The 14,858-nt window shown below is 54.6% G+C and overlaps 1 protein-coding gene across 1 annotated transcript in view; it reads left to right on the top strand.

The window, feature by feature from the left end:
- The window catches only part of CRISPLD2 (cysteine rich secretory protein LCCL domain containing 2), a 53,554-nt gene that overhangs the window by 17,087 nt on the left and 21,609 nt on the right, over positions 1-14,858 (top strand). Inside the window, exons 6-10 of the mRNA XM_021707588.1 lie at positions 1,355-1,498; positions 3,547-3,607; positions 8,791-8,860; positions 9,312-9,442; positions 13,413-13,456. Of these exons, the coding sequence (XP_021563263.1) occupies positions 1,355-1,498; positions 3,547-3,607; positions 8,791-8,860; positions 9,312-9,442; positions 13,413-13,456 (450 nt within the window). The remainder of the gene's footprint in view (positions 1-1,354; positions 1,499-3,546; positions 3,608-8,790; positions 8,861-9,311; positions 9,443-13,412; positions 13,457-14,858) is intronic.

Below are 14,858 nucleotides of genomic sequence, written 5' to 3'. Positions count from 1 at the left end.
CCATGCAGGTCGAGGCTGCGGTGGCCGGGAGCGGCCACTGCGCTCCAGTCTGGGCAACAGAGTGAGACTCCAACTCAAAAAAGTAAAAAAAAAAACCAATTAGCTGGGCATGGTGGCATATACCTGTAGTCCCAGCTACTTGGGAGGCTGAGGAGGAAGGATCACCGGAGTCCAGGAGATCAAGGCTGCAGTGAGCCGTGATTGTGCCACTGCCCTGGACAACAGAGTGAGACCTTGACTCAAGAAACCCAAAAATACAATTTGAGTATTCATTAAAATACCGTAAGCATGAGGGTCATGGTCATGATTGGAGAAATAAGAATGACCAATGTCCTTGGGTGGGGAAAAGATTGGGACCCTGTGAACTGCATTTGAAAAAAATCTCCTGACTCTTTTATTATGTTGAATAATTCCATGTTACATGCGATCAATGACTTGAATAGGTCCTAAGGTTATTTAATGTAATTCACAACATATTTTGGGAAGAAAAAAATATAATGGGATTATTTTGAGAATTCACCAATTAACACCCAGAGATCCCTCATCTGCATGTGTTCTGTTATCCACACTTCTGGAGAAACAGAGTCGATGAGTTAAAGAGACTTGCAAAACCCTGGCAGCCAAAAGCCCAAGGTCAGGTCCAGGTAAAGCATGGGCATCACACCGTGCGCTGATCTGATTTTCACAGCCCAGAGGGATCGGCTAGGGACAGGGTGCAGGGCCTAGCAGGGCAAGGTGGGCGGGGTGGTCCAGGGCCTCCCTGCCCCGCTCCAGGCACCACCTCCATGTTTTCTCTAACCGGGAGCTGGGTCTCTTTGAGTCGCTTCCATCACGGGCAACGTCACTGGGCAGCAAAACTCCATGCAGAAAAATAAACTGAACTGCACAGCGGCCGTGGCTGGCGGCGGGAGAGCAGAGGCCCAAAGGTGCTGTTGTGACGTGCAGTTGGAGTCCAGGAGCATTGACGATGGACTTTGTGTCCCACGACGGGCGTGTGAGGAACACGACCCGCCCCAGGGAAAACCCGGGGATGGGGGAGATAGCCGGAGCGGGAGCAGGAGAGGATGAGAGGCCATGTGGCACCAGGCTGGGCGCCGGGCCTGGTGACCTCTGGCAGGCCGGCCGCTCCGGGGTCCAAGGTAAACACGGGGGCAGGACTGTCCCCGCCTCCTCTGGCAGGTGGCATTCCACCTGGCCGGGGCCGGCCTGCCGCAGAGCTGCCTCTTGGCTCCTGAAACGATTCTTTGTAAAACCAAAGCTCAAACAAGTTTAGTGTTTCAATGGCTTTTTTCCCCCCAAGTGCGTCTTTGTTGACTCCCAGTGTGTAATGCTTTTCTCCCCCGCCACTGTTAAGAAGAGACGTCCCATCACAAACCCGAAACGGACGAGATGAACGAGGTGGAAACGGCCCCTGTTCCTGAAGAAAATCACGTCCGGGTCCAACCCAGGGTGACCAGACCCACCAGGCCCAAGAAAGCCGAGGCGGTCAGCTACATGAGTGAGTGGGGCTGGCGGGCTGATGGGTCTCGTAGGCAAACATGGGGCCTCGGGGAGGCAGGGCTTCCAGAGCGCAAGCCTAAGGCAACTTGTGGAAGCGGCCTTTCTAAGTCATCTCTGAGGCAGCCTTGCAGGAGTGTGCCTGGGTGGCGTTGGCTCTCCCGGGCAGATATTTGAAGGCGAGGCCTTCCCCTGTCCTCTCAAAGGGGACCTAGGCTGAAACTGGGTTCCCCTGAAGGCCTGGTCCCTTGAGGGAGAAGGCGGGTTCTTCGCCAGGTCCCGACTTGGGGACTCGGCTCATTGCTCGGCTCTGAGACTCAGTTTGCTCGTCTGTAAAGCGGGGCCCTGGCACCCACGCCAGGGCTGCTGTGCGGGTCACGTGGTGTCCACCGAGGTCTCCCTGTGCTTTGAGATCGTCACAAGGTTGTCGCCAGCAGCCCTCCAGGACACTTTCCCCCCAGGACTTCTGGGAATCCCCAAATAGCGAACGTCCCCATGCGCACCCCCGACCCTGGCCCCCCGGGCACCTCAGCCCCAAAGCTCTCCTTCTTCTGTCATCACCTGCCCAGGGTGGTGCTCGGCTCCCGTCCAGCACCCCTATATTGCACGCAGCTGCCTTTGCTGAGGGTTGGGGCTGTGGGGGACTTTTACTCACGGCCATGGCCTCGCCCAGTGGACTGTCCTGGGTCTCTCTCTGATTCTCCTGAGCATTAAACACCATCAGCCCAATCCGTCTTTCTGTCCTCCCCGCCCCGCCCCCATGTTTAATCATTCTGTAGCTTTCTTTTTTTGAGTCGAGGTCTCACTCTGTTGCCCAGGCTGGAGTGCTGCGGTGCCATCAGAGCGTAGCCTCAACCTCCAGGGCTCAAGCAGTCCTCTCACCTCAGCCTCCCAAGCAGCTGGGAGGACTATAGGTGTGCGCCACTACCCGGCTAATTTGGGGGTTGTTTTTTTTATAGAGAGGAGCCACCCAGCTAATTTTGGGGTTGTTTTTTTTTTATAGAGAGAGGAGATCTTGCTATGTTGCCCAGGCTGTTCTTGAACTCCTGGGCTCAAGCAATCCTCCTGCCTCGGCCTCCCAAAGTGCCAGGTTGACAGGTGGGAGCCACCATGCCCAGCTTCACTCTGTAGCTCTCTTAACCAGGAAATACGTGGATGCCCTTGTCTGTCCAGACATTCAAAATGGTGCCATTGTTTCTTTTAATAACATACCATCAGCTGGGTGCAGTGGCTCATGCCTGTCATCCCAGCACCTTGGGAGGCTGAGGTGAGAGGTTTGCATTGCCTGAGCTCACGTGTTTGAGACCAGCCCCAGAGCGTGGCGAGACCTCATCTCTACAAGAAATCAAAAACATTAGCTGGTCGTGGTGGCACGTGCCTGTAGTTCCAGCGACTTGGAAAGCTGAGGCAGGAGGACGGCCTGAGCCCAGCAGGTCGAGGCTGCGGTGGCCTTGAGCGTGCCACTGCACTCCAGCCTGGGTGGCAGAGTGCGACTCCAACCTAAAAATAGCAACAACAACAAAATAACATACGATTATCACATATGTCCTTTCACAAACTATAACAGAACTCCCAGGCTCTCACATGTCCCTATAAAATACACAAAACAGGAAAGCTTGGCTGTGGGCATGACACCTGGGGTAACCATGGCTGGGTCTCCTGCCCCACGGGCTCGGGGAAGGTGTCCTCCCCGCCTCCCCCGAGTCCCGGCCTCCAGAGCCCCGTGGGGCCCTGGTAGGTAGTGTGTGCCAGCCTCCGCGGAGGCCAGCTTCTCGTTCTCATGTGATGATCAGGGAAGCACTTGGAGGTGGTGTTGTGCCTGCCCCGTGTGGGGAGATAGACCCTCCGAGGGGGAGCCGCCCATCCAAGGTCACACCACTGCTGGGGGACCTGGGGTCTGAGTCTCCTGACGGACGCCTGCGGCCACACGGACTTACTCTTGTGGCATGGATGCCTGAATGTTCCAGAATGTCCCCGCAAGTGGAATGAGGGATCGTCTCACCCTCCCGCTTTCTAGCTGTGACGTGTGTTTCTGCGTTTCTCTCCTAGCCCAAGCTGTGAGATGTGACACCAAAATGAAGGACAGGTGTAGAGGATCCACGTGCAACAGGTGAGGTCGGGGGTCCCCTTCCCGCCACCGCGTGCAGTCTCTGAGCACCTGCCATGGGTGATAGGTTGCCTCATGATCTGTCCGCGGATGGCCAGGCTGGGTAACATGGGAAAATGCACGCCCTATTTTCGCACAGAAGGGTGCCAGGCTGGGCCGGAAGCAAACTCAGTTTGCTCCAAGTCATACGTTAGGGTGACCACGGTGTCCCAGCGTTCCCTGCGGCTGCCACCACTTAGGAAGAGCTTGGCGCCGAGAGGGCCCATTTTTGTCACCTAGACCAGGGTTCCTCAGCTTCGGCACTAGCGCCATTTGGGGCTGGATCATCCTTTATCATGGCTATCGTCCCACGCACCGTGGGATGTTTCATGGTGTGAGGCCAAGGCAGGAGGATCACATTGCTCAGGAGTTCGAGACCAGCCTGGGCAACATAGTAAGATCCCAACTCTACAAAAAATTTAAAAATGCTCTGGGCGTGGTGGCACAAGCCTGTATGTAGTCCCAGCTTCTCGGGAGTCTGAGGTGAGAGGATCTCTTAAGCCCAGGAGTTCGAGGCTGCAGTGAGCTATGATTGCACCACTGCCCTTCAACCTGGGCGACACAGTAAGACTTGTCTCTTTAGAAAAAAAAAAGTCCTCATTTCAGAGCTCTCTGACACCGATTGGCTTGGTCTGAGATGGGCAGACGTGTTGTGTGTGGTTTGGATTTTTTAACGGGTGTTTCCAAGGCCCCTCTCAGGAATTCTAATATGCAGCCAGTGTGGGAGCCCCAGACTGGGGCGAATGTTCTTGAACCTGAGGGCCCGGCAGAATCTGTGAGGAGTCTGCTTAGCACAGACTCTGCCTCACCCTAGCCGGGGAGGTCGTGAGAGCCCAAGAGTCTGCCCGAGTCCATTGGAGAAACACTACACTGGGGCCTGGGAGAATTCACCATGTGGCACCTGAGATCAGGGGTCAGGGCCGAGAGGAGGTTTGCTTGGCTAAAAGAAGCCACATCCGGGCTGCAGGTGGGGGCTGGGCAGAATGGGATTGGACTTGGACTCTAAAAACCAGGGGGATCAGCCGGTGCAGCTCGGTGCTCAGGGGTGCAGCTCGGTGGCTCAGCCTGTAATCCCGCACCTTTGGGAAGCTGAGGTGAGTGGATTGCCTGAGCCCGCAGGTTCGAGACCCGCCTGGGCAGCGAGACATCATCTCTACAATAAATCAAAAAACCAGCCAGGCGTGGTAGCGCATGCCTGTAATTCCGGCTACTCGGAAGGCTGAGGCGGAAGGATCGCCGGAGCCCAGCAGGTCAAGGCTGCGGTGGCCAGAAGCGGCCACTGCACTCCAGTCTGGGGCAACCGAGTGAGACTCCAACTCAAAAAACAAACAAACAAAAAAGCCAGGAGGATGATCTCTGTTGGTGACAACAGCCATCTCACAAAGAAGTGCCTTCACCTGGGTCGAAAGTTCGCTCTTCATGGTGAAACAGATTGTGAGCTCCTGGTTCCGGAGGCTGGGAATTGGTATCTGACTGGTCCCAGCCTGCCCAAGACTCTGCCTGGCTTTAACACCAAAGTCCTGGGAAAGCCCTCGGTCCAAGGCCAGCTGGGATGCTGGGTTACCCTTGCTGGAAATGTGATTTAGACCGAGTTTTTCAGAGAGCAGCCAGGGGCTTTTGGATGAGACGAGCTGTACAGAATCCATGACCAGCCTGTCCCCAAGGGAGTCTCCCTGTCAGTCTGCCCCCCCCATGTCAGCTGTTTACAGTCAAGGCTGAACTTTCCAGCAGGTGCCCGAATTACAGATGCTCTGGGTTATTGGTTAGAAAAGGAATTCCCAGGGCCAGCTCATGCCTGCCATTTCAGCACTTTGGGAGGCTGAGGTGCGTGGATTGCTTGAGCCCAGAAGTTCGAGAACAGCCTGAGCAACTTGGAGAGACCTCATCTCTACAAAACATTTTAAAATTAGCCGGGTGAGATGGCATGCGCCCAGAGCCCCAGCTACTCAGGAAGCTGAGATGGGAGGATCGCTTGAACCCAGGAGGTTGAGGCTGTGGTGACCTGTGATCATGTCACTACACTCCAGCCTGGGTGACTGAGTGAGATCCTGACTCAAAAAAAAAAGGACTTCCTAAGCTGTGGAAATACTCAGCGGGCACATGGCTGATGTGCTGTCAACACCCAGACCTTGATGGATGTTTTTGCCCAGACTGGGGCTTCGTCCTCCTGTCTGTGTTGAGGGGATGACTGGGCAGCCTGGTGTCCTGAGCCGCGGTGGCAAGTGGAGGGGCAGGGCTGGGCAGGGGTCCTGGCCGTCGGCAGGGCCCACGGTGTGGCTGCGGGGCCCGAAGGGCTGCTTCCCAATGGGCCCCAGGGTGGCACGGGCCGTGGGACCCCCGGTCAGCGGCAGAATGAGCCCGTCTGGCTGCCAGTGTCAACTCGCACCGTCCACTCAGATGCAGAGGACCGCCTACCAAGAAGACTGTGTCTGGCTTTGGCAGTGCAGCCACCGATTGAGCTTGCTGGCAGTCAAAGGCCCACAGGGGCCACAGCTGTGGGCAGGACCTCGGAGTCGTGGTAGGAAAACCATGTCATTGGAGAGGAGACCCCGCTCGCCTTGCTGTGGATTCTGGCATCCGTTCATCCAAGGCTGAACCGAGTTATTTAAAGCACGTGTTAGAACGAGAAGGTGGAAGCTCTCGTTGTACATCGCAGGGTTTGGAATTGGGTTTGCCAGGAGGACGCTTCACCCTGACCTCAGTAGGGGCTTTGGAGGTGGACATGGGAACCAGGAGGCAGCTGATCTGGAGCAGGTCGGCAAATGCTGCCGAAGTAAAACCCCTGAGGCCGGGCATGGGGCCTCGCACCTCTCATCCCAGCACTTTCGGGGGCCGAGGTGGGAGGATCATTTAGGTCCAGGAGTTCGAGACCAGCCTGAACAACTTGGGGAGACCTCACCTCTCCAAAAAGTCAAAAAATTAGCCAGGTGTGGTGGCACACTTGTGATGGTGGTCCCAGCTACTCGGGAGGCTGAGGCAGAAGGATTGCCTCAGCCCAGGAAGTCGAGGCTGCAGTGATCGTACCACAGCACTCCGGCCTGGGCAACAGAGCAAGAACCCAGCTCAAAAATAAAAGTAACACCAATCAAGGTGTTGGTGAGATGAGGCAGATGTAGTAAGACCGATGGCAGAGGAACCATGCTGAAAACCCATGTGTCCTCGCGCGCAGCCTTAGGGTGACATCTGCACCAGGCAGAGGGCAGGCAGCACCCAGAAGGGGCACCCACTGCGCGCCGTGGCGAGTCTGGGGTCCCTGGAGAGCCTGAGCGTTCCTTTCACGGTGATGTGAGTTCATCGTGGGAGTGTCACATCTGAGGACTCAATGGGAAAAAGATGAACACAGAACGTTCTCCGTGGGACAGCACAAGACTGTCCCAGAGCCAGGTGGCCGCACTTCCCGCGCAGGGAGAGGGCGAGGTCTGTCCAAACAAAGGCTAGTAGGGGCCTCTGCACGAGGAATGGAGCTTGGCCCCGGCCCGCACGCCCGAGCAGGCTCGGCCTCGCTGGAAGGCCACCCCGCAGCTGGCAGGCCGGTTTTCTCTATGTGGTGCTTTCACGAAGGTGATAGTCATGGGTTTTTATTTTCTGACCTGTAAAGGTGTCCTCGTCCATTGTGACTTATTCAGGGGAGCATCACAGCCACAAAAAAGGACAAAGAAAAGTGTTCCAGAATCTCATCGGCACCGACAGCAACGAGTGGCGTTTCCGCCCAGGCTCTTCTCTATGTGTGGATGAGGTGGATGAGGTGAACGTCGCATTTGCGTCTTCGCTGAGTGTTTTGCAAAGTCCATCAATACTCATGTTCAGGGGCTGTGTCATACTCTGTCATGCGGGCACACGTATGGCCATGGCCTCAGCACCTTTTGCTTGGGACACAGGGTTACGAGGACGCTGAAGGTTCGGGGGTGTGAGAGGCCAAGGCCCTCGTAAAAGTCAGCGCGGCTCATACGAACACCACAGCTTTACCCTATGGAAAGATTCCTGCAATCTGATACCTAGAAAGTGGCATCTCCTTTTAGTTTGTACTTTTTTGACAAATGGGGTTTGAGGATCTTTGGGGGTGTCTTTTCTTCTATAAATTGTCCAAGTATTCATGTGTCTTCATAGCCAGTCTTTTTTTTGAGTCGGGGTCTTACTCTGTTGCCCAGGCTGAAGTGTAATGGCACAATCATGGCTCACTACAGCCTCAAGCTCCTGGACTCCAGTGATTCTCCTGCCTTGGCCTCCCAAAGTACTGGGATTATAGCACTGGGAGATACACATATGCCAAAATAGGTATACACATTTTAAGCAATGTTATCTATGTGTTACTTTTTGAAGTTGAATTGGATAACGTAGCGATGTGGAGTATGATGTTCACTCAGCTGTGCTGCCATTTTCTTTGACTGATATGCCTATTGCACGGTGACACTAGCATTCATTTGATTAACACTATCTTTTTTTTTTTTTTTTTGAGTTGTCATCTCACTCTGTGGTACAGGCTGGAGTGCAGTGGCAGGCTCACAGTCACCGCAGCCTCAACCTGCTGGGCTCAGGGGATCCATTCACCTCAGCCTTCCAAGTTGCTGGAACTACAGATACACGCCACCATGCCCAGCTAGTTTTTGTAATTTGTTGTAGAAACGAGGTCTCACCAACTTGCCCAGGCTAGTCTTGAACCCCCCGGGCTCAGACAATCCTCTTGCCTCGGCCTCCCAAAGTGCTGGGATTACAGGCTGAGCCACCATGCCCAGCCAACACTATCTTTTGAGTGAATGTCATACTTAAAATGTGTATACTCTTTTTTTTAAGAGACAGATTCTTGCTCTGTTGCCCAGGCTAGAGGGCAGTGGCCGTGACCTCCTTGATCTCCTGGGCTCAGGCGACCCTTCTTCCACTTCAGCCTCCTGAGTAGCTGGGACAACAGGAGTGCGCTACCACACCCGGCTAACGTTTTTGGATCTTTTTTGTAGAGATAAGGTCTCACTGTGTTGCCCAGGCTGGTCTCGAACTCCTATCCTCAAGCGATCCTCCGGCCGCAGCCTCCCAACGTGCTGGGATTACTCCGTGCCCAGCCTCTATGTATAACAGTAGAGCTATTGAAGAAAAGAATGGTAAAACTGTTGTGAAGTCTGATCCACACGCATCACTCTCTTCCTGGCCATCAGGTACCAGTGCCCAGCAGGCTGCCTCAGCAGCAAGGAGGCCAGGATCTTTGGGACTCTGTTCTACGAAAGCGTGAGTGTACCCGTGTTTCTCTAAACGGCTCGTGTGGAGTCTCGCTGGCTCTCCCAGGAGAAGACTCTCCTTCCACTCCTTAGTCAAACCCGGCATTCGGTTCCTGGGACTGATCTGAACCCAGGTTTACGATGGGCTCGCAAGCTTGTGAAGGACGCTCTGGAGACTGGCCCTCCTGGAGGCCAGTCCGCGTCTTAGGCCGAGGGATCACACCTCGACTCCATGGGCAGAAAGGGCTGTGGTCACTGTTCTGAGCTCGTAAAGCATCTTGTGTTTTAAAGATAAGCAACCCCAGGAGCAAAGACACGGTTGTGGAGGGTTGGGGTGGGCAAGTTTGGCCGGCCCCCTTGGCGCTCGGTGGGTTCATGACAAACATGTGGGTGCTCAGGCAGAGACCGAGGCAGAGATGGGTTGGGAAGGCGCTCACAGTCTCGCCCTCCCCGCCCGCCAGGCGTCCAGCATCTGCCGGGCCGCCATCCACTACGGAGTCATTGACGACCAGGGAGGGCTGGTGGACGTCACCAGGAACGGGAAGGTCCCCTTCTTCGTGAAGTCGGAGCGACATGGTGTGCAGTCGCTGAGGTGGGTGTTCTGTGACCCGGGTGTTCAGAAAGTCCGGAGGGCTTCACCCCAGAACTCGAGCCGCCCACAGGCAACCGGGCGCGTCCCATGCCAGTGGGACTTTTCTGGAGAGCTGCGGGTCCTGCACTTGGTTGAGTTTGGGATCCTGCGTTCTCTCCTTCCTGGTCCCCGAGAACGCTTTGGACGCGTCCTGTGAGGGCTGGCGGTGTCCTCGGATGTGCAGGCTGACTCGTGAGTGGAACCTGTTCTGACTTCCTCGAGATGAAGCTTGCTGGGGTTTTTTGGTGTGTTTTATTGTTGTTTTTTGAGTCGAAGTCTCTCTCCATCGTTCAGGCTGGAGTGCAGTGGCGTGATCATGGCTCACTGTAGCATCAGCTTCCTAGAGTCAGGCAATCTTTCTTCCTCAGTCTCCTTAGTAGCTGGCCCCTATCTGCCACCGCACCCTGCCAACTTTTAATTAATTTATTTGTAGAGATGAGGTCTCGCTCTGTTGCCTGGGCTGGTCTTGAACTCCTGGCCTCAAGCGATCCTCCCACCTCGGTCTTCCGAAGTGCTGGGATTACAGGAATGAGCCACAGCACTCGGGCCGGCTTTTAAAAATATGTCTGTAGCCGGGCTCGGTGGCTTAGCCTATAATCCCAGCACTTTGGGAGGCTGAGGTGAGTGGATTGCCTGAGCCCGCGAGTTTGAGACCCGCCTGGGCAACTTGGTGAGACCTCATCTCTACAATAATCAAAAACTAGCCGGGTGTGGTAGCGCGTGCCTGTAGTTCCAGCTATGTGGAAGGCTGAGGCGGAAGGATCGCCGGAGCCCAGCAGGTCGAGGCTGCAGTGGCTGGGAGCGGCCACTGCACTCCAGTCTGGGTGACAGAGTGAGACTCCAACTCAAAAAAAAATAAAAAATAAAAATATGTCTGTCACGTAGGTTGGAGGTCGAGGTGGACCGGGTTCTTGTCGCCTGACTCACTGGGTGTCAGTGGGGAGAGGCCGTGTCTTGGGCGCTGCTGTCCGACGTATGACACCAGGGGCATAAGTGACCAGAGCCCGGAGAACCCAGGGAACATGGGGTCCAACAGACCTGGCTCCGCTTCTTCCCCGTGTGTGACTTCAGGCAGTGTCTTCACCGCTTCTGGGTGGCCGTGTTGTTTGTCACGAGAGCTGTAGCAGGACTCAGGGCTGACACCCAGTTGGCCTGCAGTGGGGCAGTGAGTCAGTCATTAAAAAATGGAAACATTAGCCGGGCTCGGTGGCTCAGCTGTCATCCCGCGCCTTGGGAGGCTGAGGTGTTAGATTGCCTGAGCCCGCGGGTTCGAGACCCACCTGGGCAACTTGGCGAGACCTCATCTCTACAATAAATCAAAAAATTAGCCGGGTGTGGTACGCGCGCCTGTAGTTCCAGCTACTCGGAAGGCTGAGGCGGAAGGATTGCCGGAGCCCAGCGGGTTGAGGCTGCAGTGGCCGGGAGCAGCCACTGCACTCCAGTTTGGGCGACAGAGTGAGACTCCAACTGAAAAAAAAAAAAAAAAAAATGGAAACATCAGGCCAGGTGCAGTGGCTCATGCCTGTCATCCCAGCACTTTGGGAGGGCGAGGCAGGAGGATTGCTTGAGGAGTTCGAGACCAGCCTGGACAACCTAGTGAGACCCCATTTCTATAAAAAATAAAAAATAAATAAGTTGTGGTGATGCACACCTATAGTTCCAGCTACTCAGAAGACTGAGGCAGAAGGAATACCTGAGCCCAGGAGGTAGAGGCCATGGTGAGCTGTGGTCCTGCCACTGCACTCTAGCCTGGGCGACAGAGTGAGATGCTAATTCAAAAAATCAAGTGAAAACAAAACGATGGAAGCCTCCCTCTGGTAGTTAGAAAAGCCCTGGGCCCTGAGCCCTGGAACGCTCCCCGCCAATGCCCAGGCCCTCTCGACCAGGATGGAGCGCCTGGCACTGCAGGGGCATCGAGGGCCCACCAGGCCCACTGCAGCCTGGGTCAGGGCATATCTCCAGGCTTGGAGCGTTGTGGGGACATAGCTTCTTCCGGGAGGCTTGCCTGCAGGGGAGGGTGGGGCTCCCAGGGCCGGTGTTTGTCCCGGGGTCTGCGACAGGATGGCTCTGAGCGAACACTCTGAGGTGGCCTGTCCTGTTTGATTGTGAGGCAGCTCAGAATGCTTCAGAATTGAGACACGTAATTCCCCTCGGAAGTTCTTGGTGTCCAGGTGACAGCCCAGCCCTCTGTCTCTGTCTTAGCCGGAGACTGGGGAGGAGGGGTCAGTAATGAGACAGCAAGGAAGTCTCAATGGAAGCAAAGAGAATATCCGCGGAGTCGCTTGCTGGGCGACGCAATGCTGGCCACAGGCAGCCATGCCGCAGGGAGCTCGGGGAACGGTGCAGGTCTCGGGTCACCTGGGATGCTTGTGCTAGAACCTCATGCCCCTTCCAAGGGCCCCTTTGCAGCTAGAGCGGGGTCCTTCAAGTGTTAGAATTCAGCGGTCAAGCCGGGCCTGGCGGCTCACACCTGTAATCCCAGCACTTTGGGGGGCGGACACAGAGGATCACTTGAGTCCAGGAGTTCAAGAACAGCCTGGGCAACTTAGCAAGACCTCATCTGTACAAAAAAATCAAAAAATTATCAGGGTATGATCGTGTGCTACTTGGGAGGCTGAGGTGGGAGAATTGCCCGAGCCCAGGAGGTCAAGGCTGCGGTGAGCCATGAAATTGTGTCACTGCGCTCTAGTCTGAGCGACAGAGTGAGACTCTGACAGAAAGAGAAAAGGGGGTGACGGGGAAGAGGAGAGAGGAGAGAGAGAGAGAGAAAGAAAAGATAGAATTCAGGGGTCTGTGATCATAGACACAACGCAAAGCACAGTTTGGTTTTTACTGACCTCTAGCTGAAATGTGGCGTTTTCTTCCGTGACAAACGTGAGTCATAAACAGGCCAGCGTCGGCAGGGCGGGTGGCTTTCTTTCTGGAAGAGTCCAGCTGCCGCAGGCGTCTTGAAACACCGTCCCTGCTGCGCTTCCCTGAAGGGACTAGTTAGATGAGGGATGCTACTTCACATACTTGTAAAGAAGCCCAGCTCTAACCCCAATGCAAATTTGTTTCAAGGCCTTGATGACGATACAAATGGTAACTGACTTAACTTTGTAATGTTTTGCATGTATCTTACACATTTTAAAAATCATTACTATTGCTTGAACCCGGAAGTTTGAACCAGCCTGGGCAACTTGGTGAGACCTGTCACTACAATAATTCAAAAAAATAAGCCAGGCGTGGTGGTGCGTGCCTGCAGCCCCAGCTACTTGGGAGGCTGAGGTGGAAGAATCGCTTGAGCCCCGCCAGCTGAGGCTGCGGTAGCCATGAGCATACCACTGCCCTCCAGCCTGGGCGACAGAGTGAGACTCTGACAAAAAACAACAAACAAAAAAGTTATTCTGCAGAGGGGTCAGAGGCCTCCCCAGGCCTGCCAGAGGCGTCACTGGTATGAAAAGGGTTAAGAGGCACTGCTCTAGAATCTTCTAAGGGCTTTCAGCCTGTTGGGAAACCAACAGGAAAGTATAGAGCTAAGGCTGCAAACGAGACAAGCACAGGAGCAAGTGTGTGTTTTTATTTTTTTAAATTTTTAAATTTTTTTATTTTTGAGTTGGAGTCTCATTCTGTCACCCAGGCTGGAGTGCAGTGGCCGCTCCCGGCCACCGCAGCCTCCACCTGCCGGGCTCCGGCGCTCCTTCCGCCTCAGCCATCGGAGTAGCTGGAATTACAGGTGCGCACTACCACACCCGGCTAATTTTTTTTTAATTTATTGTAGAGATGAAGTCTCGCCTGCCCAGGCGGGTCTCAAACCCGCAGGCTCAGGCAATCCACTCACCTCAGCCTCCCAAAGGTGCAGGATTACAGGCTGAGCCACCGAGCCTGGCTTTATAGAAGCAATTCTGTTTGCATTTGCTAATTTGGTTGTGGTTGTGGTTGTTATTTACAGCAAATACAAAGCTTCCAGCTCATTCATGGTGTCGAAAGTGAAAGGTAAGCCGGGCAGTCCCTTCTCCAATTTCCCTCTCTTTGGTCACTGACTTGATGTTTGTCACGCCTGGGGACCACACTGTTCTCAGCCTTGTAAAGGCTTTCTGGAGGGGTCAGCTCTCTAACTGACTTCTAGACCTATCTGGGCTTGAAGCTGGGCCTGAGATTGCTGAACTGGAAGTACAGACCTGAGGCTGCCAGCTGAATGTCACAGAAGTACGGGCACCTGGGGCGAGAGTGGCTACAGGGTTTCATCGGGAGTGCCAGTGTCTATTGCTGGGTCGTGACTTCCTGAAGTATTGTGTTAAGAAGGATTCTGAGGCCTCAATCTGGGCTTGGCAGAGAACAGAGCTTGACAGGTTAGTGGTGTCTGCAGTGGATACTGGGTGAGTCCGGGGAGCGTGTGGTACAGATCTGCCATCTCTGGTCCAGTTTTTCACATTGCGTAGGGTATATGGCCACGGGACAGGTGGCCCGCCTGGAAGGGGCGCACACTCCGACGGAAGTGGAGGGATGGGTGTTCTAGGTCGGCGAGTCTGCACAGCCATCCCCGCACCCGCCCCGCGTCAGCCGGCCTGCTGGCCACGCCTTCTTTCAGGAGCGCCCTCTTGTCATTTGCCCTGTTGGCACAGTATCTGTCTAGGTACCTTTATAAAACGTGTCATCACTTTGTTTTCTCTTATTATAAAAAGAAGTCCTGTTTATTCCAGATAACTTGAAAACACAGAGAAACGTTTAAAAGAAATTGACAGGACCTGAGTCCTGCAAATCAGAGAGAACCACCGTGAACGTTTCTTCCAGTTAACTTTCTTGGAAAGCATACCCTCTAGTAAAAGTATACAGCTGGCCACGCATGCACTGACGACTTTTAATGTTCAAAGTGGAATGACCTGTACTTTGGTGATCTGATTCTTTTCTTAAATAACTGTGTCAGGAATATATTCCTGCACTTTTTATTTTTTGAGTTGGAGTGTCACTCTGTCGCCCAGACTGGAGTGCAGGGGCCGCTCCCGGCCACCGCAGCCTCGACCTGCTGGGCTCCGGTGATCCTTCTGCCTCAGCCTTCTGAGTAGCCGGAATTACAGGCAATGCGCTACCATGCCCGGCCGATTTTTTGACTTATTGTAGAGACGAGGTCTTGCTGCCCAGGCGGGTCTCGAACCCGCGGGCTCAGGCAATCCGCTCACTTCAGCCTCCCAAAGGCGCAGGATTACAGGCTGAGCCACCGAGCCCAGCTTGACTTTCATTATTCTATCGACACATGTACGTTTGTGTTCTGGTCCAAGGAACTTCTCTTTTCTTTTTTTTGATTTGGAGTCTCACTCTGTCGCCCAGACTGGAGTGCAGTGGCCGCTCCCGGCCACCGCAACCTCACCTGCTGGGCTCCAGTGATCCTTCCGCCTCA

Source organism: Carlito syrichta, unplaced genomic scaffold (genome assembly GCF_000164805.1).
Source record: "Carlito syrichta isolate Samal-C Ts95f unplaced genomic scaffold, Tarsius_syrichta-2.0.1 Scaffold120544, whole genome shotgun sequence".
NCBI classification, from domain to species: domain Eukaryota; kingdom Metazoa; phylum Chordata; class Mammalia; order Primates; family Tarsiidae; genus Carlito; species Carlito syrichta.
Note: the sequence above shows the minus strand (reverse complement) of the source record. Positions and strands in the feature narration are given on the sequence as shown.